This window comes from Stenella coeruleoalba, assembly GCF_951394435.1.
Source record: "Stenella coeruleoalba genome assembly, chromosome: 1".
NCBI lineage: Eukaryota > Metazoa > Chordata > Mammalia > Artiodactyla > Delphinidae > Stenella > Stenella coeruleoalba.
In genome coordinates, this window is record NC_137169.1 from 115,374,569 (window position 1) to 115,399,066 (window position 24,498).

Consider the following 24,498-nt stretch of genomic DNA (forward strand, 5'->3'; position numbering starts at 1 on the left):
TCACTGCTATGAGAAGCCCATGCACCACAACGAAGACCCAACACAGCCAAAAATAAATAAATAAAATAAACTTTAAAAATAATAATAATAAAAAAATAAAAAGGCATCACCATACCCAAGGTCTTCTAGGTTTTCTCCAATGTTATCTTCCAGAGTTTTATAGTTTTGGGCTTTACTTTCAGGTCTATGATCCATTTTAAGTTAACTTTTGTGAACTGTGTAAGGTCTATGTCTAGATTCAGTTTTTACATGTGGATGTCCAGTTCTTTCAGCACCATATATTGAAGAGACTATCTTTTCTCCATTTGTTGCCTTTGCTTCCGTGTCAAAGATAACTTGACTGTATTTATGGGGGTCTATTTCTGGGCTCTCTATTCTGTTCTTTTGATCTATTTGTCTATTTCACCAATACAATGCTGTCTGAATTACTGTAGCTTTAGAGTATTGATAGGTCTTGAAGTTGGGTAGTATCAGGCTTCCAGCTTTGTTCTTCTCTCTCAATACTGTGTTGGATATCCTGGATCTTCTGTCTCTCCACACAAACTTTAAGAAGCAGTTTGTCGATATCCATAAAATAACTTGCTGGAATTTTGATTGGGATTGCACTGACTCAACAGATCAAGTTGGGAAGAACTGACATCTCCACATTATTGAGTCTTCCTATACCCTGGACATTTTAAATCAAATAAAGAATGGTTTCAGCACTGTCTGAACACCCTTACTGCATTCCTCTCCACAGGCCTCCAGGTGCCCACGAATTTGTTACCTTAAGCCTCTCTCTTCCCTCCTCACCTCCTCTTCCCCCAACTTGCCTTTAATCTAGTGTTCTCTCAATGTTGCTGATAAAGATAGGGGAGCAAACTGACTATTTATTGACTGTGTTTTATAAACCAGGGCCTATACCAAATCCTTTAGCAATAAATTTACATGTCAACCAATCACACTGCCAAATCTATCACAGGATTCATTCACCTGATACATTCTCTTTTTCTTCACTCCTGTAAATTCTTAAACTAACCTAAAAAGGATTTAGTGGCAGAAACTCAAATCTATACCACCCTCTATTTGCCTACCTTTTTTCTTTCTCCCTGCCCATCCCCCCTTTTTGGTCATATTCAAAAAAGCATGACTCTCTTAAATGCTCCTTCACAATCCTAAACTAAAATTCAGTATTTATGATGTGAAAGTCTTGAGGATGAGTAAGCTATTTCTCTGTATTCCCCTAAAGGAATTCCTTCAAGCTAGTGAAAGCTAATGGTGTTATGATATAAAATATTCAGCAAAAGTATTTTCAAATTTCTACTGGCAGGTGAGCCTAAAGTTCTTTCAAAGAAAGAAACAGAAAAGAGGAATTCCAAAACATTCAACTGGCTGAACTGAAGAGGTGCCAGAGAAATTGAGGATGATCAGAGAAGAGCTAGGGTGTGGAAGGGCCATCTGCTCATAGGCGATCAGTGTGCCTCAAAATATACACATGCTTTTGTCGTGTAAACAGCCTATTACGTGCTGAGAATTTGGCATGTACAAAGGGATAAAGGATATTGAGGTTGATAATAAATAGAAGATCTGAGTATTTCTCCTTGTGATGAAATGCTAAAACTAATTTCCAGCCCCACTCTCACCCTGAGAAAGTATTAGCTCTGGATAAAAACATTATCAATTGCAGTTCTCAATACAGCCAATGCCTCCACTCTCCTCCAAACATCAAGGTCCTAGTGCTTGAATTATCTAGAGACACAGACTTTTCCATGAATCCAGAGCTCTAAGCAGGAAATGCAAATTTAAAAATTCAGTAAATGCTTGATTTGGAGGAGGTAGCACCTGAAAGTTCTGACAACTACTACCCCTTTTTAGATCAACAGCTTATCTTAAAAAAAAAACTACTGCTAAACATTTGCTATTGATCAATAGAGGAAAGGAATTTAGAAGGCAAGGGAAACAGGGGAAGAAGAGAGCAACAAAGTTGCCCAGTTCTCTTGTGGCAGGATTCTTCAACAAGTTAAGATCATCTCTCAGGTATTTCTAAAAATTTAGTCCCATCCCTGTGATTATTAATAAAATTAATTACAGAATACAGTTATAAAAATATCCTCTTATTTAAAAAGGAAGATGGGACTTCCCTGGTGGCACAGTGGTTAAGAATCCGCCTGCCAATGCAGGGGACACGGGTTCGAGCCCTGGTCTGGGAAGATCCCACATGCTGCAGAGCAACTAAGCCCGTGCGCCACGACTACTGAACCTGTGCTCTAGAGCCCGCAAGCCACAACTACTGAAGCCTGCATGCCTAGAGCCTGTCCTCCCCAACAAGAGAAGCCACTGCAATGAGAAGCACACGCACCAAAACAAAGAGTAGCCCCTGCTCTCTGCAACTAGAGAAAGCCTGCGTGCAGCAACAAAGACCCAACACAACCAGAAATAAATAAATAAAATTATAAATAAATAAATAAAAAGGAAGATAATGCTTTTCATCCACCACCAGGAAAGCATAAAGTCATTCATTCTTCTAGTGATGCTTTCCTTCCTCCCTTTCAAACTGATGATCTGTTGGCAACCAAAGAAAGATACTTAAAAATAGGCCAATTGCACCATCAAAAAATCTACAAACAATAAATGCTGGAGAGGGCATGGAGAAAAGGGAACCCTCTTGCACTGTTGGTGGGAATGTAAATTGATACAGCCACTATGGAGAACAGTATGGAGGTTCCTTAAAAAACTACAAATAGAACTACCATACGACCCAGCAATCCCACTACTGGGCATATACCCTGAGAAAACCATAATTCAAAAAGTCATGTACCACAGTGTTCACTGCAGCACTATTTACAATAGCCAGGACATGGAATCAACCTGTGTCCATCAACAGATTAATGGATAAAGAAGATGTGGCACATATATACAATGGAATATTTTTCAGCCATAAAAAGAAACGAAACTGAGTTATTTGTAGTGAGGTGGATGGACCTAGAGTCTGTCATACAGAGTGAAGTAAGTCAGGAAGAGAAAAACAAATACCGTATGCTTACACATACATATGGAATCTAAAAAAAAAAAAAGTGGTTCTGATGAACCTAGGGGCAGGACAGGAATAAAGATGTAGACGTAGAGAATGAACTTGAGGACACCGGGAGGAGGGGGAAGGGTAAGCTGGGACGAAGTGAGAGAGTGGCACTGACATATACACACTACCAAATGTAAAACAGCTAGTGGGAAGCAGCCGCATAGCACAGGGAGATCGGCTCGGTGCTTTGTAACCACCTAGAGGGGTGGGATGGGGCAGGGGAGGGAGATGCAAGAGGGAGGGGATATGGGGATATATGTATGCATATAGCTGATTCACTTTGTTATACAGCAGAAACTAACACAACACTGTAAAGCAATTATACTCCAATAAAGATGTTAAAAAAAAAAATAGCCCAATTGGATAGGGATGGGATATAATTGTGACAAAGGGCCAGAAGGAAACTAACAGAATCCATGAACTCGGTTTTCCTCAGGATATATCTCAATAGACAGTGTTACAAGAAATGTTCATAGTAACAAAGATATACTATGAACAAAGATGTTCATAGTAACAAAGATATCACTAAAGATAAAGAAAAGTGGTTCAGGATACTGGGAGCCAAAAACCTGAAGTTCACAATGAGTACTCCCAAGTCAAATTATTTCTGTATCTGAAACCAGCATTCAAAATTTCTAGTACGTGTTAATTTACATATGAAAAATGGTGGAAAATATTTACTAAGAGAGCACTTGCTAGTAAACCTGGGTTTATGCCTAGCTGCTATGTGGAGAACTTGGTCAATTCATCAAACTTCTTTAGAACTTGATAATATCTATAACATGTTAAGCCATCCCTCAGAGATTGCTACATTAGGGAACAGAATATGTCAGAGGAAGTTTAAAGTCTTTGGAAGATGGCAAAAAATTAAAGATGGTGGTTAATGAACTCCTAGGCAATTCATAGCTTTCCATAAGGTAGTAGTACACAAGCTGGTAGTACACAATACATCACAGTCTCAAACTCTCAAAGACACAAAAGAGCCACAGACTCACCTTACAAACTGATCTCGTCCACCCACTGCAAACTGGTGGGTATTGGCAGGATTCACATAGATTGTATACAGCCCCACCTTCTTCTCCTTTTCTTTTGTCACCACCAGTTTCCTTCAAGAGTAGAAAAGTATAAAAGTTATATTCTCCAAAAGATCCAGATAGTCATGGCAAGTGAGAATAAAGACAGTAACGCACACACAGCTAATAAGAAACCAAACAGATTCTCACTTGGAAAGAAAGAAAGAAGTGGTTTTGTTTGTTCGTACATTGGAACAAGAAAAAAAACAAAACCCACCACCATATATATTTACTAAATGCTACTTTGGAGATGGAAAAAACATGTAGTAATTTTCTGGTGTTCCTCAAGAAGTATAAATTAAAGGTGTATGTAAGTATTGCTCCTCATTAGCCTTAGCTTGAGTCTAATATGATGACAACCAATCATTAAAGAGACAATACTACCCACATCTTCCTATCCTTTACTTGTAAGTACATCTTCCCAATCATCTGGGAGCAGGGAGTGAGGGAAGGATGAATCACAGGAACAGTGGATAGAAAAGACCTTAAGGGGGACTTCCCTGGTAGTCCAGTGGGTAAGATTCTGTGCTCCCAATTCAGGGGACCTGGGTTCGATCCCTGGTCAGGGAACTAGATCCCGCAGGCATGCCACAACTAAGGAGTCAGCATGCCACAACTAAGCAGTCAGCATGCCACAACTAAAAAGTCCAAACGCTGCAACAAAGATCTCACATGCTGCAACTAAGACCCCACGCAGCCAAAATAAATAAAAATTAAACATTAAAAAAAAAAAAAGGAAAAGACCTTAAGGTCAGAATCTATCTCCCAGATTCCAGAGAAGTGTCATTTAAAACCCAGCTTTAAAAATGCACGATGAAAAACAACAAGCAATGGTTAATACAAAGGAAAACAGTATTAGTCTTCCCTTATTTGAAGCATATTAGGAGCAGAGGTTCTTGTCAAGACAGCTATTTTTAATGCTGAAAAATTATTTCTAAAGTATTCTTCTGGTTGTACCACAAAAAAGGGTGATTCTTAGGAGGGCATGGGACCCCGAGGAAACCTTTAAAATTTCAGAGTTTTAGCCAGAAGATTTTGGCCAAAGAGCCATAATTTTGTCCCACCTTAAGGGTGGCCCTATTAATACTCCTCCCAGATTGAAGCGTTCATCCTGTCAAATATGACATCATAAAGATTAGTAAATTTATAGAAAAAGGAAGACAGGAAAGGAAGGGACTGGGCTTTAGCTTGCTTGCTTTTTTTTTTTTTTTAACTGCTGAATAATATTCCATTATCTGGATATACCACAGTATATCCATTCACCTACTGAAGTACATCTTGGTTGCTTCCAAGTTTTGGCGATTATGAATAACAGCTTTCATTTTTAATTCTAAGCTTTTGCTCATTTCTGGTGCTTACAGAAAATGAAAAGAACTATAACTATGACAATAAGTTTCTTTGTAAACGATGTTAGCATCCTCTCTGAATGGTCAAAGTCACTCCATCCTAGACTGCTCTAGGCAAAGGAGAAATTTAATTTTAAAATCTCTGCAGCCTTCCGTTAAAAGAATAGTGTACAAAGGTCATTAAAAATAAATGTCATTAGGGAAAACACAAATACACACATACCCAAAACACAAGGCAGAAAACAAGTCAAAAAAAAGTTTCAGGAACAAAACTAGCAATGGAGAAGAGGCAGCTCTAATTTGGGCTTTAGATATAGAAGAGGAATAGGAGCAGCTGCTGCTCTTTTTCAGAGAAACATCTCATTTCCTCAGCAATTTGGATTTTTAGGAGAGGGTCAGACAAACATAACAGTTACCATGCAGAAGCAAAATGAAGAAAGTGAGGGGATAGATTATGAAGTACTGGCTCCACTGTCATCTAATCCTGACAAAGAACTCAATTTTCTATGCCTCCATTTATTCACCTAAAACAAACAATTCTCTCTCCTAATGCATAAATGCACAGAGCACCTTGAGCCCTGTGGGGAAAATGCAGAGGTGCTATAAAAATGATTGATAGGGCTTCCCTGGTGGCACAGTGGCTGAGAGTCCGTCTGCTGATGCAGGGGACACGGGTACGTGCCCCGGTCCGGGAAGATCCCACATGCCGCAGAGCGGCTGGGCCCGTGAGCCATGGCCGCTGAGCCTGCGCGTCCGGAACCTGTGCCCCGCAACGGGAGAGGCCACAACAGTGAGAGGCCTGCGTACCACAAAAAAAAAAAAAAAAAAAAAAAAAAAAAGATTGATAATGGCAGCAGGAAAAAAAAAGTTTTGACACCAGAGCAAGGCAGCACACAAAGCCACATGAAACAAATTTACCAAATTCTGCCTTAAAATTTGCAGTCTTTAGCGGGCTGGTATGTTCCCGGAAAAAGGGAACAACAATTACAGATCAAACCAACGGATTCCTCTGAAGAATATCTCAAACTAGCTTCCGCTGGCTAAATGAATATCCCACCCACAGCTCCAAATCCAACTCCTCCTATGATGTTAGCCAATATCACCAGATTCCAGAATCTCAGCTATTATGTACATACAAAAGAAAAATTCCCCTATGCCAACTTCACACAAAAAAGTGTCTCTGATATAAGCAGATGTTCAGGCACCAGCTTAACACATACGGATACACATTCTAGCCATGACCTTCACATTCAGTCCTCATTCTAGCCTTCCACTAATTCAACCCCTAAAGCAAAAACTTTCTTAAGGCCAGGATCTGGACCTCCTCCTACTCTAAGTTTCTCCTATGTTCCCCCTTTTAGTTTCTATCCCACCTATTACTGCTTGCACCTAGATCCACTGATCAACTCTCAGCCAGATTTTCTGCTTACACCTTTTCATTACACATTCAATAATCTGCCAGTCATGTACTCTGCCCATTACTTGAACCAGATTCCCAATTTCTTGTGGCCTAACAGTAGTTTTCCTCTGAACCTGATCCATAGGATCTCATTCAGCTTCACAACACTGTACCAGAGCAGACCAAACAAACTCATATCATTTTTTCCATCTTTGCCCTTCCACTCCACTCTGGAAAACTTGCTGATGTTCCATTATCAGCACAGAATCATGGAACTGGAGAACTGAAAATAACAAACATCATTCAGTTTAAGAGATTAAATGATTTTCTCAAAGCTATATAACTGCAGGCTAGTACTAGAAGGCAGATCCCTTGTCACCCAGGCCTGTTTGCTTTCCAGGAGAAATCCATTCATTATCTCTCAATCTTCATCCTCTTAAGTTTTATATAAATAACCAGTATATCCTTTCCACAAGCCAAAAACATTTCCATCCTTTAACCACTATTTTAAATTCTTCACTTTCTAGACAACTTTTTGTATACTTATCTCTCTAAAAATAAAAGTCTAATAATAATCAGCCTTAAGATTATATTCCCTATATTAACTTATATTTTACTTGTATGCTATGTAAATTAGGGACACCCCTTACTCAATATTGGTATTGACATGTAAGATTTAAGATAATTTTTAAGGGGGGAGAGTTCTGAAAAGTTGAAATCTTGAGTTCTTCCTCACTTTGTGATCCTAGAATAAACTTCCAGAATGGCATATTAAAAAAAAAAAAGATAGTTTTTAAGACTAACAATACAATAAATAATGTAGATAATCTATCAACTAGGCAGTCGTTAAACAAACTGTGGTACACCAATGCTATGACACAGATGTCATGGTTAAAATTGAGGTAGGCCATAGGGACTTCCCTGGCGGTCCATGGTTAATTAAGACTTTGCCTTCCAACGCAGGGGGCATGGGTTCAATCCCTGGTCAGGGAGCTAAGATCCCACATGCCTCTTGGCCAAAAAACCAAAACATAAAACAGAAGCAACACTGCAACAAATTCAATAAAGACTTTAAAAATGGTCCACATAAAAATAAATAAAATGTTTACAAAGAAAAAATTAGGTAGGCCTTTTTGGTCTGATGTAGAAAGCTCTCCAAAATACATCATAATGTGAAAAAAGTAAATTGCAGGAACATATGTGTATGTAAGTTTATATACACGTACAATTATCCCATGTTGGAGGGAAGAGTGTACATGTATATAGTAAGATACATAAATGTATACAAAAAGGATTGAAAAGGTATTCAAAATTTTTAACAATGGTTATCAATAGCTAGAAAAGTGGTGGGCAGGGGAGGTATACATGAGGGAGCATTTACATTTTGTCCATATACTTCATTATTTGAGTTTTTAAAACAAGATATATTTGTTTATTATAAGAGCAATAAAAATGAAAAAAGAAAACTGAAATAATTAGTAGCTACAATTCAATAAGTTCCAACCATGGTGCCAGACACTATGCTGAGGTATCAAACACATTTATCAATAATCCTCACAGAAACGAGAAAAAGAGAGAATAAGACTGACTGATTATACCCATAGTGAGGCTGAAGAAACTGAAGTTCAGAAAGATTATATAGGTCATTACTAGTAGTGCCCAAGTTGAGATTTGATCTAGGTCTGCCTGGATCCAAATAAGATGCTATGCTCTTTCTATGATATCACATAGCTAAAAGGGGATATAATTTACCTATGAATCTCTGATTCAAGTAAAAATGAGCTGTGATATGATAGAGTTCTACTACAACTACCAATATTTTTGTTCAAGAATTATCATTTAATTTTTACATTTCTACACAAAATTGGAGTGAAAACTACATAGGAGCATATCTCTAAGTTGCTAGGAACATGCTTCTTGTGGGGAAGCTGAGTGGCACCCAAGTGAATGGAGAGTGGAAGATCACCCAGTTATTAAAGCCCACATATAATAAGATAACTGAACCCTGCTTTAGAAATGAAGACAGGCGAATAGTATTTTACTGCTGAGAAAGAGACAACAACCAAGAAATAAGGAATTGCCCTAAACTCATCTGTTTCTTATCATAAATACAAAGGAACCATTCTGATGGACCAGAGAGTTGAGCATTACCTAGGACACATGCAATATTTTCAAAGCCAAGAAATCCAGTTCTGTAAAAATACTATTGCTATACTTACGAAGCTGGCCGGTCTTGTCTGAGGTCAATGGTGAAGACAACTGCATCTTCACCTGCAGATAGGAACGTACAGGGAGAGTCTGGTTCCAGGGCCAACTGAAGGAGAAAAAAGGGAAAGCATGAGGTTTCTAAAGATTAAAATTAGAGGTTGTCTAACTCATTCCTTTATCTTTACAAAGGGCTGCATTTAAAATGTCTCAGCAAGAGAAACATCTGCCTTTTTTGTTGTAAAATCCCAGGAAAGAAGATAATTTAATAAGCCCATTCTCTCTTGCTGTGTGAATTATTCACAGCTTGTTTATTCTATACAAGTCAAAAGGACAGGTGATTTGCTATTTTAATTAAGTCTCCAAGGGATCTGAACAGTGATACCAAAGGAAAACACCGCCATTAGGGCTCATCCTCAAAATCAATTCCACACTCTCAGGTGGGGAGAGAAATGGCACCCAAGTTTCATTCCCTACAGCTTAGTTCTAAAAGTTAGTTATCTAGTGGGTTGGGGGTAGTCTTAAGAATCAAAGAAATAGGTAATTTTCATATTTCTTGAGCCATGGGGGAGGAAAGCATACTCCAGGTCCACCTACATATTTGCTTAGGGTTTGTAAAAAAAAAAAAAAAAAAAAAAAGGACCATCCTCCTTCCACGGCATGGAAGAAAACAGTGCCTACTCTGAGACTAGGCAGCTCTTGGCTCCTCACTGGCTGCCATCATGATTATTTGGCCTATATTCCCAGCTCTAAATAGGGCTTCCAGAAATAGTACTGTTTATGCACTGAGAGTTGTGAGCAGAAAAGCTGGAGCTCTCACATATGAGAAGCCAACAGCTAGCACCTTAGAGCTGTTAAAATGTTCTAAATACAATAGGAGTAAATTTTAAAGGTTTGGAAGGCACAGGAGACCTCAAGGATCTCCAAACCAACCATGGCTCAGCTTAGGAGTTAAGTATTATCAGGTGAATGTTCCATGTGCAAGATCTAGAGACCTCTCAAATACTTGCCTTCTGAGAAGTTTAGTGTGGCTGCTTTTTCTCCCATCTTACCTACAAATCCTAGGACTGAAAGAAGTGATGGAGGTGACCACAACAAAGGGGACACAGTGGACAGAGATACTGGAGGGCTTTGGCTGAGATCCACAGAGGAGTTGAACTGCACAACCTTTGGGGCAAGGGCTTACTTACCTTGTGGGATGCTCCCTTGTGCTGGGCCACACGCTTCGTATTCTTGCAGCACTGTGTAGCAGACAACTCTGCTACCCGAACCTGCCCATCACGGGCACACATGGCCAGGGTGGAATCACCACTGTTAGGAAGGAACTTGGCCTGGGATGTTAAGAATAAAAAAAAGGGACAAGAGAAATTGAAGAGGTGAATTTGAGAGGGAAAAACATGATGACAACCCCAAATCATCCACTTTTGCTACACAACAGCTGGAAACTTAGACCTCCTGCTCTTATACAGTTGGCTCAAGTCCAATTTCTTCCAAGGGTTAAAGGAGAGGAAAAGAAAAAATTTCTGATATGAGAGGATTTCTGTTGCTTCTAGAAGGCTGAACTGGTATGAGTGCTCAGGTGAACTAGGACTATACCCAGTAAGAAAGAAAGGTAAGGGAAAAAGGAGAAAATCTTCCTTGACTCAGGAAGTAAACATAAACTTGCTACAAAGAAAAAGGAAACTAGAGGGGATATTGGGGAAGGAAAGAGAACATGCTTAGGGATAAATGGCTAGTACCATATGATGGATGGGGCTGGCAAGTAAAACTTCCAGAGAATAACAATATTAACAATATTTATCAAACGTTTATTAAGTACCAGGCACGGTTCTAACTGCTTAGCTTCTACTGTTATTTAATCCTCATAATCCTGTATGTTATTAGCCCTATACTATAGGTAAATAAACTGAAGACAGAGGTTAAATAAACTTGCCCAAGATCACATAGCTAGTTAAGGGGTTGGACCAAGATTTAAACTCAACTAGATTGGTTCAAGAGCCTCTGCTCTTGTATTATAACGCCTCCTAGCATGGCACTTAGTGCCTTCCTGATGATTTCCAAGCACCCTTTCTATTATAATGAGGCTTCTAACAGTCTCTGTGCTCAAGGAAACAAAAGGGTGCCATGAGTCTTTCAGTGTATTTAACTCCTCTAAGTCATTATGGGAGCCAAGGAAGGACCGAGTCCTGATATCTAATTCCTACCACAACTCACTATCACTCCTACTCCAGGCAGCAGCTCAGGTTTGTCTAACTCGTGCCTGATTTTCTCAGTTGCCAATCTGCTCCCTCGCCTCACCTGGAAGACATTGCTTTTGTGGCCGCTCTCAAAGTCCAATACTGGCTGTCGCCGTACCCAGTCCCAAACCACCACTTTCAGGTCATCGCTGCCACTGGCCAGCCAGGTGCCGCGCTGGTTAAAGTGCAGGGTATTAACACAACCAGTATGGCCCTCAAGCCCATGCTGCAGGCGGAAACGCTGCACAAAGACTCTTGCCCCACAAGCCTCATACACAAAGCGGGCACTTGAACCCAGCTCCCGCTCCCGAAGGGCAGGAAGGGCTTGCCAGCGAGGTCGGGGCAGGACTGAGGTCTCCGAGGACACCCAGTCCTCCAGGGCCCGCTCATCATCTGATGAGTCCTGGTCACGGTTTGCCCGCTTGCGCTGTACACGACGACGAGGATGCTCTTCTTCCTCCTCTTCTTCATCCTCTTCTTCCTCTGAGCGGTCATGGACTTGGTTTTCATCATTGATGGAGTAATGGCCAGTGTCCTCCATGCTGTCAGAGTCCTTGTCTTCACCTGAGCTCTCTGTATCTGTGCCTCGACTTTCTGTGCTGGTGCGGTTGGGGCCACCATCATCCCCGGTCAAGCTCAAGCTCAGGTCTGAGGCCTCCACTTCAATGCCTGAGGATGTCTCCCTCCCCTCCTCAGCACCAGACATCTCCTCTGGACTGCTAGACAGGCTTCCTGCATGTTAGTGAGGAATGGGTAGGTGAGGGGGAAAAATAAGGAAGTAAGATAGTGACCAGAAGGATTCCCACTCCTTAGTCTAAAAAATCATCACACCAAAAGACCCAGAAACCAACTTTGGTCAAAATGTTTTCATTACATATGCTTATAAACAGTACCTTCTGAGAGGGAATCTTGAAAAGATTAAAACCAAAGTCACACACAAATAAAGAACTGCAGGACAACCAAAGATTATAATAAATTCTCAAGAAGCAAAGCACTGGCAGATTTTATAAAAGTATGCCTGATACAACTACCTTAGGCTCTATTTTGCTAGATGGGCATCCATTAGTTATAGCACATAACTAAGCTGAACGTAAGAAAAAAGAACAGCCATCCCTGAGCTTCCCTGGTGGCACAGTGGTTAAGAATCCGCTTGCGAATGCAGGGGACACGGGTTCAAGCCCTGGTCCAGGAAGATCCCACATGCCGCGTAGCAACTAAGCCCTTGTGCCGCAACTACTGAGCCTGCGCTCCAGAGCCCGCGAGCCACAACTACCAAGCCCGCACACTGCAACTACTGAAGCCCGTGCGCCTAGAGCCCATGCTCCGCAACAAGAGAAGCCACCCAATGAGAAGCCCGTGTGCCGCAACGAACAGCAGCCCCCGCTCGCCACACCTGGAGAAAAGCCCGCACGCAGCAACAAATACCCAACGCAGCCATAAATAAAAATAAATAAATTAAAAAAGAACAGCCATCCCCAGCAAGAGTTGGACTATTTACCACTTCGAGAAAGCACCACTACCTCCCACCTCTTAAACCCTACAGTTTCTTCCCCCAAGGATCCAGAAGGAAGTGCAAGGGACAAGTGGAAATTGTGACCATTTGAGTGGCTTCTTGCTCTCTTTTTTGCTGATAAATGTATTCTGCCTTACTTCCATTAATTTAATAATCGTATTACTAGTTTTAGATATAGGAATTCTAGTGAGACAAAGTTTTATCAGGAAGCATAAATAAAATTGATAAAAAGCAGGGCTACTACAGCAGGACCTGAAAAGAAAAGTTCATATTCTAGGTCTGCCATATTGGTAGTTATAAAATAACTGGGTCACTTTGAGCAATATAATCCCCAAAATTAGATACTGAATTCTCCTATCTAACAGCCAAATCATATTCTAGTGAGCACTTTGGCAATTATCTAGGGCCAAAAGGACCACAACTTCCAAACTAAGGTCAAGATGTAAAGAAAGGAAGGGGGTGAATGAGGATTTTAAACCTGCTCATGGCCTCCTTTCCTCAGATGACAATAAATTTTATCTTGCCAGAAGTAAAGGCTATTAGGTAGGAAAGGCTGACCAGCTATGTGTGACTGGTATAAGCTATTCAACTCCAATACCACATTGATGTTTAAGGATTCAAAATGGGAATATCTTCTTGCTTAGTCATCTGGATTAGAGCAATAATTTCTGAAGATCTTTGAAGCAATGGAACCTCTTTTCAATGAACTCTTAGGCAAAGCCCAATAAAGAAAACAGATAAACAATACACACACTTTTTGGTTCAAGTAGTGACAGAAGGTTGGGAGACACACACAAACAGCTCTTTTCAAATAGCACCTCAACTAAGAGCACAGTGTGAAAACGACTAGGAACTGGAAGAAAAAGGGGAAAAGTGCAGCAATTTGCTCCCAGGAACTACATTTGCTGAGGCTGCTGTATATGCTGAGAAAGATTAATAATTGTGGTTTTTGAAATGAAATTGAGTTTGAGATTGGGAGTGGTGAGAAGGGATAAAATATCACACCCATCACTTCTGAGAAGAAGAAAAAGAAATGAAACATCAAAACTCCTAGCATTTATTGTTAAAATTAAGATGACTTTGGGGGCCCTACCACATTAAGATAAGGGCCAGAGCATATCGCAAGCTCAGCAAGAGGACACTAACAGTCAATGACCAAGATAATAGCTAGGGGTTGGCAAATTTTTTCTGTAAAGGGCCAGATAATAAAAAGTTTAGGCTTCTAAACTTTGGACCATATGGATGTATGGCACAACTACTCAACTCCACTGCTGTAGCACAAAAGTAACCATAAACACTATGTAAATAAATGCAGCATGACTGAGTTCCAGTAAACTACAAAAACAGCAGCCTGCAGGCCTGTGGATTTAGCCTGCAGGCCATAATTTGCCAATCCCTGATCTAGCTAATGGCCAAACTCCAAATCAATTGTATACCTCCAACCCCTCTAGAATCCTGTGCCTTTCAACTAAGCCTAGTGAAAAATCTGAATCACTCTCCTTTAGAGAAGATAAATGAACACCAGTGGTAAGAAAAGAACAAAGGGGCAATAAAACATCATGCTGAAAATCTCCCTTTCCCTTACTCACTTCATTGCTCTACCAAACACGTCAACTAGAATTTAGACGATAATCTTAAAACTACAAGGTGCTGAGGAATGCTGAACACTATACTGCCCAACTATATCCATTTGAAGGACCTTCTCTAGTTTGGAAGTTGGCCCAGAGTGGATGCACTGGTCAAATAACCCAGGTAGTAGCTATACTCTACCAGAATCATGATATTCTGCCTTCAAATCTGCAGTAGACCCAGTGATTTAATACTTGGTAGCACTGGTGGAAGGAAGGAAAGGAAGCAGGGAGGGAGGGAGGGAAGGAGGAAGGGAGGGAAGGAGGGAGGGAAAGAAAGAAAGGAAGGAAGGAAAGGAAAAAAAGGAAGAAAGAGAAGAAAAGAAAAAGAAAGAAAAAAGCCCCAACTGCAGCTATTTATAACTTCATCTCTTATCTAATTATCTCTACTGAACTATGATCTACTGTGAAAAGAGACCTCTCCTTATAACTGGGGAGCCTTGCCTTCCCAACAACTCCCTTGGTTCCACCACCAATTGGATCTTCTTTTTCTCCTTTATTAACAGCATCTCCTAGGTTTTGTCCACCCTTACAAAATTCCAAACCACTTGACCTCTTAGAGGGACAACTCTATTATTGATCTTCTGAAAACAATCAGATAAAAGCTGAAGGAGCAAAAGTACCAGGTAGTCCAAGGTGTTTCCTGTGTAGTTTCCTACACTCAAAACAACACAGGAAGAGTTCATTCTTTTTTTTTTTTTTTTTTTTACATCTTTATTGGAGTATAATTGCTTTACAATGGTGTGTTAGTTTCTGCTTTATAACAAAGTGAATCAGTTATACATATACGTATGTTCCCGTATCTCTTCCCTCTTGCGTCTCCCTCCAAGAGTTCATTCTTAGGAAAGATTTCCTTCCCTCCGCTAAAATCCAAGTCTCCACTCTCTTTGCGGGAGGAGGAGAACCTCAGTCGATAGCAAAAATAGCTTCACCTTCATTATGGCCCCTTACCATTAGCTAAGTCTGTTTTGCCATCTGTGCTGCTCCCTTTGCTGGACATCTTGAATGATGTTTACTGCAGCCAGCCTGGATCGAGAAGAGTAAGAAAATGAAACAATTAGGAAACAATCTGGGAAAGATGATAAAAGGCACCAGGAGATTTAACAATGTACAGCCTTTGTCATTTTTACAAAATTGATTTTTTTGTGTGTTCTCAGCAGGGCTTCTCAGCTGCTGAAAATTATGCCAGATATTATCCCCCCATGTCTGAATTCCATAAAGAGACATATCTTTGGGAGGCTAACTGCCATTTCTTCTCACTGAGTAATTGGCAGTGATTTTTCAGATGGGAAAGAAGGAACTGAAATAAATCCTGGAACAGCAGGTCTATATCAAGTGACATGTATTGCAAGCAAGCAGAGTCTTAATTCAAAAAGCTAGCTTCAGCACTACCCTCTAAGGCAAAAACTTTCTGTTGTAAATAATCATCGTATGTATCCACAAACTCTATGAAACACTTGCCTTCACAACATGAAGAGGAAGGTCAGACTCTGAATATCATTTCACACACAGAACAGCAGAGATAGAAGAAACTGAGCTCTTGGGGTAACAGCCTGAGCTTTATGGTCATTCAGATGCCTAGCTTCAAACATACAGGCACAGATATTAACTAAGGATTATAAGAAGCAGAGCAAATTAGAACTCAGGAGTATCCTACCCCTAAAAAAGAACCTAAAAGGTTTTTTCTTCCCTTTTATGACTAGTAAGTCAGTCACCAAGTGCAAGGCTGGAAAAGAAAGTGCAACATTTCCATTAAAACCATCTCAGTCCATTTCATAAAATGGCAAGCACTATTTCACCTAGTTCCACCAACTTTCACCAGGTTTGTCTGTTTAGCAAAGCCCTAACTAGGAGTCGGGGTACCTAGCTTTATTCCTTTTATACCACTATAATACAGTCATTATTTTTTCAGGGCCTCACTCCCACCTCAAGCAAAGTCCAAAGAGCAAAGAATAATATTATTCAGACCAGAATTTTGTTAAGCCCTTTCAGTGCCTTGGACAAAAGGCACTGAAAAGACAAAGTATGATTATGACTCCAGTCCTTGTACCCAGGCACACTGGCCTCTAATCTTTCAACAGTCCTTTCATTCCCATAACAATTATCCCAGAAGCAGCCCCATCCTTATCTTTACCCGCTTCTCTCCTCTACAAAAATCCAAGTTGCTTCAAAAAATTTTTTTAAAGTGTCCTCTGCCAAGAGACAGCTGCCCAAAGCTTGCTCACATTAGGCCAGGGTGGGGGAGTAGAAATAATGCAAGAGCAGGACTGAGGCTGAATTTGAGGGAGGGACACCTGGAAGGGTGATGATGAAAGACAAGGCCAACAAAAAACAGATTTGTGAAGCCACATAAAGAAAAACAGTGAAGAGCTGTTTGCAGAGCAGGCTGTTTCCCTCCTCCTACTTCAATGATGTATTTTTGTACAGCACTGCTCACACAACACTTGTTTTTTTCCTCTCAGTAGTCCCTGTTTATATTCTTCAGTAGCTCAGCAATATCTTCTTCCTCACCTAGGGTTTAAATTAATTACATTAATTGCAAAAGTTCTATGAAGCAGGGAAAACAACTGTACTACTTTAAGATTTAAAACTAAGGTCATAGGCATACCTTATGGTCAACTGAGAAGAGAACTGATGCCTTCTCACCTCCAGAATCAAGACTGTCAACCACACCATACTTCCCATCTCACTGTTATCCACTCCTAGAGAAGTATTGAGCAGCTCCAGAGACCCTTTCTCAAAACTGAATCTCATCAACTTCTACAGAAGCCCAGACTGCCTGAACTTTAGACTCACAGTGGCTCTAGAAAACACATTTGCTAGGCAGGAGGTGCCAAATGCCTAATGCTTACCTAGCTCTGAGAACCACTTCTCAGAAAAGGAGAGCCATGAGGTTGAACCTATACCCAGAGGTTGTAAAGCTCATCTTCTGGGACACTGGTTTAAGGTTCTTGCAAGAAGCGATCTTTTCTTTGAGGAAAAAAGTTCACAGAATTTATTCCTAAATTCAGAAACAGAACAAAACCTATGAATGCTTATGTCAACTCTGTTTCATCACCAAGCTGATAGGCAGAGAGCTTCTAAAAGTCACATTTTAGGGGCCACAGAGTTTAGTATAAGTAGTCCTAGGCTGAAAATTGGAAGTCCAGGGTTCTAGTACTAGCTAAGTTATTAACAAACTTTGTGATGTGACCTTGGATGTGCTGCTTAATCTTCTCTGGGCTTCATTTTCTTCTTTTGTAAAACAGTATTAGTAATTCCAGAGATGGTACAGTTAAACAAAATTATATGTTAAAACTTCTGCAGAAGGACACTCTTAGAGCAGTGATCTCAAAACTGATTATGAACTTCTATCAGTGAAAACTCTGAGCATGAACCCACATTTAATCAATTCACATTAAATATTAAGCTTGATTTTTCTAGAAAAAACTTAAAATTTCAACATTCCCTCCCTATACACCACTGGATCATCTTCCATATCCCTTGGAGTACATACATTCCCATTTTGGGGGATCACGTCTCTAAGAAGCCAAGAAACTTCGATGACACTGATAAAATACAATTACTTTGGGGATGAGTTGTTATCATATAAATGTCTGTCAAAATGAAGAAACTTAAAACCATCTCAATTCTGGGGTAGAAATTAGAGTAAGTGCCCAAATTAAAGCAGGCTAAGGTGCTATGACTGTGCCCTAGGTCTTAAGTACAGGAGTCACTCTAGAATTTCTTCCATCACCAAAGAATACAACCTTATAAATCTGAGGTAGGGACCATATCTGATCCCAAACTTAAATTACCTTCTTCACTCTTTAATGCACTCCATTCCCAACAAATCCACTGTTTTTACCTTGATCAATTTCCATGTAAAATCCAGTCCAGAGCAAACCAATCTGAGCTTGGAAGAGCTGATGAGCTCACTGCCCCAGGTAGCTGGGGGAGTTTAATTAGATTAGCTCTACTGCCTGTACTCTAAAAATAACCATAACCCCTGCCAAAGTGAAGGTTAAAGAGTAAACTATTGGAGGATGGGGAAAAAAGACCCAGGTGTCATTTTAATTTCTACCTAAGAAATTCCAGTGACCTAGATTCCTCCTGTCTTAATAAGAAAAAGGCCTTAAATTTTAAACCAAATACATGACAAAATATTAACTAAAAATCAAGCAGAGGAGGAGTTAAAACAGGATGTAAGAGTACTTTGTGGAAGAGGCACCAAACATCTCTTGTTTAAAACCAACGGGGCTGCTTTCTTATCCTAATATTGATGAAAGATTTATACAAGAAACCGGGTATACTAGAACAACAGGACATCCAAATTTAAAAAAAAGAAACTCGACTTGGACATTGTACAATATACAAAAAGTAACTAACTCAAAATGGATCATAGACCTAAATGTAAAAGCTAAAATAATACAACTTCCAGAAGAAAAACAAAATAGATAATCTTTGTGACATCAGGTTAGGCAAATATTTCTTTTTTTTTGGCCACACCGTGAGGAATGTGGGAGCTTAAGTCTCCTGACCAGGAAACGAACACGCGCCCCCTGCACTGGAAGTACAGCCTTAACCACTGGATCGCCAGGAAAGTCCCCTAGGAAAATATTTCTTAAGATAGAATGCAAAAAAGCACAAACCATGAAAGAAACAATTAATTAACTGGACATATCAAAATTAAAAATCTAGTCTTCAAGAGACACATAAAAAAACGAAAAGACAAGCAATGAACTAGAGGAAAATATCTGCAAAAGACATATTTGAGGGCTTCCCTGGTGGCGCAGTGGTTGAAGAGTCCGCCTGCCGATGCAGGGAACACGGGTTCATGCCCTGGTCCGGGAAGATCCCACACGCCGCGGAGCGGCTGGGCCCGTGAGCCATGGCCGCTGAGCCTGCGCGTCCGGAGCCTGTGCTCCGCAACGGGAGAGGCCACAACAGTGAGAGGCCCGCGTACCGCAAAAAAAAAAAAAGACGTATTTGACAGCAATCGGAATATATTTAATTTCTCTCACAACTAAATAACAATCACTTGAAAAAGATGATCAACATTATTAGTCATTAGGAAAATACAAATTAAAACCACAATGAGAATCCTCTACACACCTATTAGAAGTTAAAAATTTTTAAATAATAATAATGAAAGTTTACTTTATTAAGTGCTTACAAGGAGTAGAGCAACTAATATCTCACACACTGCTCAGAGAAAGGTAAAATGGTACGTAGTCACTTTGGAAAACCGTTCGGCAGTTTTTTTTAAATAAAGTTAAACATACACTTACCATACAACCCAGGAATCCTACCCAGGTATGTACTCAAGAAAAATGAAACTACATATCCACCTAAAAATCTAAATGTAAGTGTTTTAGTGGCTTTACTTAGATGCATCAAAAACTAAAAGCAAGTGGTTTTCAGCCAGGTCATGGATAAAAATTGTGGTCCATCACACAATGAACTACTGACATATACAGCAACATGAATGGATCTCAAATGTGTTATGCTAAGTGAAAGAAGCAAGACTCTAACAGCTACATAACATGACTCCATTTGTAGAACGTTCCAGAAAAGATAAACTATAGGGACAGAGAGCAAATCAGTCATTTCTGGGATTTGGGGGAAAGGAACTAACTACAAACAGTCATGAGAAAACCTGCTGGAATGATTAAAATGTTCTATGCCTCCATCACGGTGGTGTTACATGACTATGCATTTGTTAGAATCCAAAGAATGGGTCAGTGAAACAAAAGGTAAATTTTACTGTATGTAAATTATCAATCAATCCATCAATCTGGCCAGAAAAGAGAATGAGAGAGTGGGGGGAGGGGGGGAGAGAATCATGCAAAGTGTTAAATGACAGATACAACCCAACAATTAAAATTACTAGATTCTCAAGCCTGTGACTATTAATAGAAGTTAGCTAACACTGGTCAATAGGCCACAATAAAAGAGAGCAAAATGTCTGGTCTTCTTGCTTGAAAATTAAAATGTGGAAGAATTTTTGCTGCAAACAAAGCTGCCTTATCAGAACCACATTAAAGGCAAGATGAATCCTAAACTCATAAAAAGTCTTCAACCCTACTGTCTAGGTGACAACTAAGAATATCAGAAGCTTAAAGTAGTCCAAAGTAGTTCTAACGGTTGTACTATTAATTTGTATACATACGCTTTTTATTTTTATTTTTTAAATTTCTCTCAAGTTCACTTTAACTCCTTTGGACTCTAGGGTCTATGGAAACTGGTCTGATAACTCTACCTTACCTCAGGTTCAATGGAAACATCAACTTGTAAATAATATTTCTGTCCTTGATCCCTTTACTAAGACCTGAACTCATGCTCAGTGAGTTCCCTTGAGTTACATAATCTCAGCATTCTCTTGGGTCAGTCCAGCTGGGTCAGTCCAGCTGCCTCGTTTGGCATGTCTCATTCTGCAACTGAAGTGCCCAACTCTCTTACACAGACACCCATGTTTAAATGAGACAAGGTTTCAGAATTTCCTCTTAAAGTGAAAGGTGATGGTAGAAACTACTTCAATTATTAGTAAGACATATCTGAGAGCCACACAATCCCTGGTTCCTCTTGGGAGGACAGATGTCCCACACCACTCATGACTGAACAGCTGTTCAGGGTTGATCTCCATCCAAAGTACAAATTTGCTTTTCAGTCTTAGGTCCCACAGTCCATCTGGAATCAACCAGTCCTATTTTCTCCATCCCCAGTTTTTGCTTTTAAGCTGAAATGGCTCAATTTAAATTCATTCTCCTTACCTTACTGCTTTTCTACTTCACAATAAACACTTCTCCAAGCCAACTTTCTCAACTCCTGCTGCCAGCCCCACTCTAACAGTACAGTGTTTATTAATCAGAGAACTTCAGACACTGAATTCAAAGGATGACCCCAAGGAAGCTGAACCTCATACTGTATAAACATGTTTACAGGGGGGCAGGCCTTTAGTTCTGGGCTACTCTCTATTAAAGTACTCGGAGGAGTTAAATATACTACACTGTCTCCTCTGGTAAACGGGACAGAGGAGCAGAAACTATAAACGTTTCTGGATCAGGAAAATTAATCTCTATTCCTATTTTGCAGAAGATGTAACAGCACTGGGTAGCCCAACTGTATAGCAGCTCCAGCCTCCCTTTTTTCTCTAAATTATAGGCCTCTGGCACCACCCAGTGGCCCATTTGTACAGAGACATGCTAGTAATGCAACAATGTACAAGGCAATACAGGATCTACAAATATAAATAAGGCAGTCATAATACCTTTTGTAGCCAATAAGCAATTAGGAAAACAGGTATACAACTATGATACAAGAGACACAAGTGTCAGTACCATCTTAAAAAAAAAAAGGAATCTCCTAGCAGTCCAGTGGTTAGGACTCAGCTCTTTCACTCCCATGGCCCGGGTTCAATCCCTAGTCAGGGAGCTAAGATACTGCAAGCCGAGTGGCATAGCCAAAAAAGGAAAAAAATATATATATATATAAACAGAATGTTGTTGTAGTTCAACAGAGTAAAGGATTATGTTTAGTCAGGGAGAAAGGAAAAGCTTCTATGGAGAAATTAGCTTTTAAACTGGACTTTGAAGGAAGGAGAGGATTTCAATGGGTAGAACTGAGGAAGCTATCCCATCAGGACCACCATGAGAAAAGACATGGAAGATGAAAAACCTGATTATGTTCAACAAAATACATGGGTAGTCTGGCTTGGCTAGATGCTGGGGTACAGTTCATTAGTTAAGAAGTACAGCAGAAGGGGTGTGTGTGTGTGTGAAGTATAGTAGAAGGGGGTGGGGTGGGTGTGTGTGTGTGTGTGTGTGTGTGTGTGTGTGTGTCATCAGGAAGATTTTGTTAAGGATAATAAGATGGACTGAAATGTACAGTTGCCAAAGTTAAGAAGCAATGAGATCCTGTCTTAGGCTGATGGCAGAGGAAATTAAAAGAATGGGGTCAACGTGTGAAACACTGTAGAGGCAGAATTGATAGAATTTGGCTCAATAAGCAGTAACAAAGCTCAAAAAATAAAAAAGACAAGTTTGAGTCTGGGTGCACAGAGGAAATCTAGTGCCATAAACGAGAGACTGGCATGTGGGGGAAGAGAGGAATTTGATTTTGATTACGTTTAAAATCCAAGTTGACATGTCAGGAAAGTAAGTGGAAAATCAATGTATGTCTGAAATCTGAGAAATAAATTAGGGCCAGAGATACAGGCTTGAGAATTATTTGTACAGATAAGCTTCAAAATCAAATCCCTTGTAAATTATACCTCACTAAAAAGCAAAAATAAATTAAGGACTCAAGAAAGGAAAAAAATCTTGGGGAATACCTATCCTTCAAAAAAAGAAAGAGGGAGAGAAATGCTCAGGGAAGTTGAAAGAGTAACAGTTTTAAATGACTTGGAAGTCAAGAGAGGAAAAGGTTTCAAGAAAGTGGGGATGGTTCTTGTTTCAAATGCTACAGAGTACAGAAAGGTGCAAACTGAGAAAAGGCTGTAAGACTCAGAACTGCTTTTCCATGGAATTACCTCAGGAATGGATGCTGGTTTTCTCCCTATTCAAGTATCATAAAATAAAAGGATTCAGCTATCTCTTCAGTTAAGTCCATTAAAATTATTTCCATAAAAAACTTATTAGGCTACCAATTAATCATAACCTGAGACCCATGTTTAAACAATTCAAAAATGTGTTCATTCATATTGTCATTTGGACAGACCTTTTATACTTTAAATACACTTTTATAAGAAGTACTGATGGACTTCCCTGGTGGCACAGTGGTTAAGAATCCGCCTGCCAATGCAGGGAACACGGGTTTGAGCCCCGGTCCAGGAAGATCCCACATGCCGCAACTAAGCCCGTGCGCCACAACTACTGAGCCCGTATGCCACAACTACTGAAGCCTGCGTGCCTAAAGCCCACGCTCTGCAACAAGAGAAGCCACTGCAATGAGAAGCCTGTGCACCGCAACGAAGAGAAGCCCCCGCTCGCCGCAACTAGAGAAAGCCCATGCGCAGCAACGAACACCCAACACAGCCAAAAATAAACAATAAATTAATTAAAATAAAAGTACTGATCTACCTTTCAGCTCAATTTGCTTCATCACTTGGCACTGAAGAGCCCTGGTTTTTTTTTTTTTTTTTTTTTTTGGCGGTATGCGATCCTCTCACTCTGTGGCCTCTCCCGTTGTGGAGCACAGGCTCTGGACACACAGGCTCAGTGGCCATGGCTCACGGGCCCAGCCACTCCGCGGCATGTGGGATCCTCCCAGACCGGGGCACGAACCCGCGTCCCCTGCATCGGCAGGCGGACTCTCAACCACTGCGCCACCAGGGAAGCCCTAGCCCTGGTTTTTAAAGACAGCATATGGTATAATGGAAAGAAAAGAGCTTTGGTGTCCGTCAGACCTCAGTTTGAATTCTACTTCAACCATCTACCCTTGAGTTTGTTTCTTCTTTTGTAAAATGGGACAATATCATTACCCTGAAGGAGCTGGTTTAGAGGATTAAACACAACATTTGCAACTGGCTGTCTGTACGTGGTAGGCATCTATATTATTTTTCTAGCTTCTCATCTCTGATTTCAGACTGCATTTCCTAGAGAAGCCTGGGCTTCTTCACCACTCAACAATGATCCTCCAAACATTGTACACAAATCAACACACAGCTCCAAGTCTATAAAATCTGCTTACCTACTCTCACTGGCCTTTTAAAGAATTCAGAGAACTCCGTTAATACCTTCTTTTGAGCACATTCATATTCTATGAACTGGGGTAAAGCAATATACACAGGAGCCCACAGCATAAGTCTCTTTAAGTCTTCTCCCTTTCTAAGGTTCAGAAGATAGCCAAGATGAGAACTTCAAAGCAATCGTCACAAATGATGATAAGGAAGGTAAGAATTTCTACATCAACTATACTACAAACAAGGAGCTCTGTTCCTCCATTGGATGAATGCCTTCTCTCCCTGTCGGTAACACCAAATGCCCTGTGTTTATAGTTTATTGGCTTTAATTCTACTAACAGTATTTCAGAGTATGTTAGGAATGCACTAAGTGCTATC

General features: G+C 40.2%; 1 protein-coding gene across 5 annotated transcripts in view; it reads right to left on the reverse strand.

Annotated features, from left to right (window-relative positions):
* Window positions 1-24,498, reverse strand: part of DCAF8 (DDB1 and CUL4 associated factor 8) — a 42,947-nt gene that overhangs the window by 12,726 nt on the left and 5,723 nt on the right. For 4 of the 5 annotated variants that reach the window (XM_079933177.1, XM_079933174.1, XM_079933176.1 and 1 more), the window contains 5 exons: window positions 15,411-15,485; window positions 11,380-12,050; window positions 10,272-10,412; window positions 9,096-9,190; window positions 4,054-4,164 (listed from right to left, as the gene is read on the reverse strand). In XM_079933177.1, coding sequence (XP_079789303.1) covers window positions 4,054-4,164; window positions 9,096-9,190; window positions 10,272-10,412; window positions 11,380-12,050; window positions 15,411-15,459 — 1,067 coding nt within the window. In that variant the 5' untranslated portion in view covers window positions 15,460-15,485. Of the gene's footprint in view, window positions 1-4,053; window positions 4,165-9,095; window positions 9,191-10,271; window positions 10,413-11,379; window positions 12,051-15,410; window positions 15,486-17,311; window positions 19,442-24,498 lie in introns of those variants that run through there. The other variant, XM_079933178.1, reaches the window with a different exon arrangement.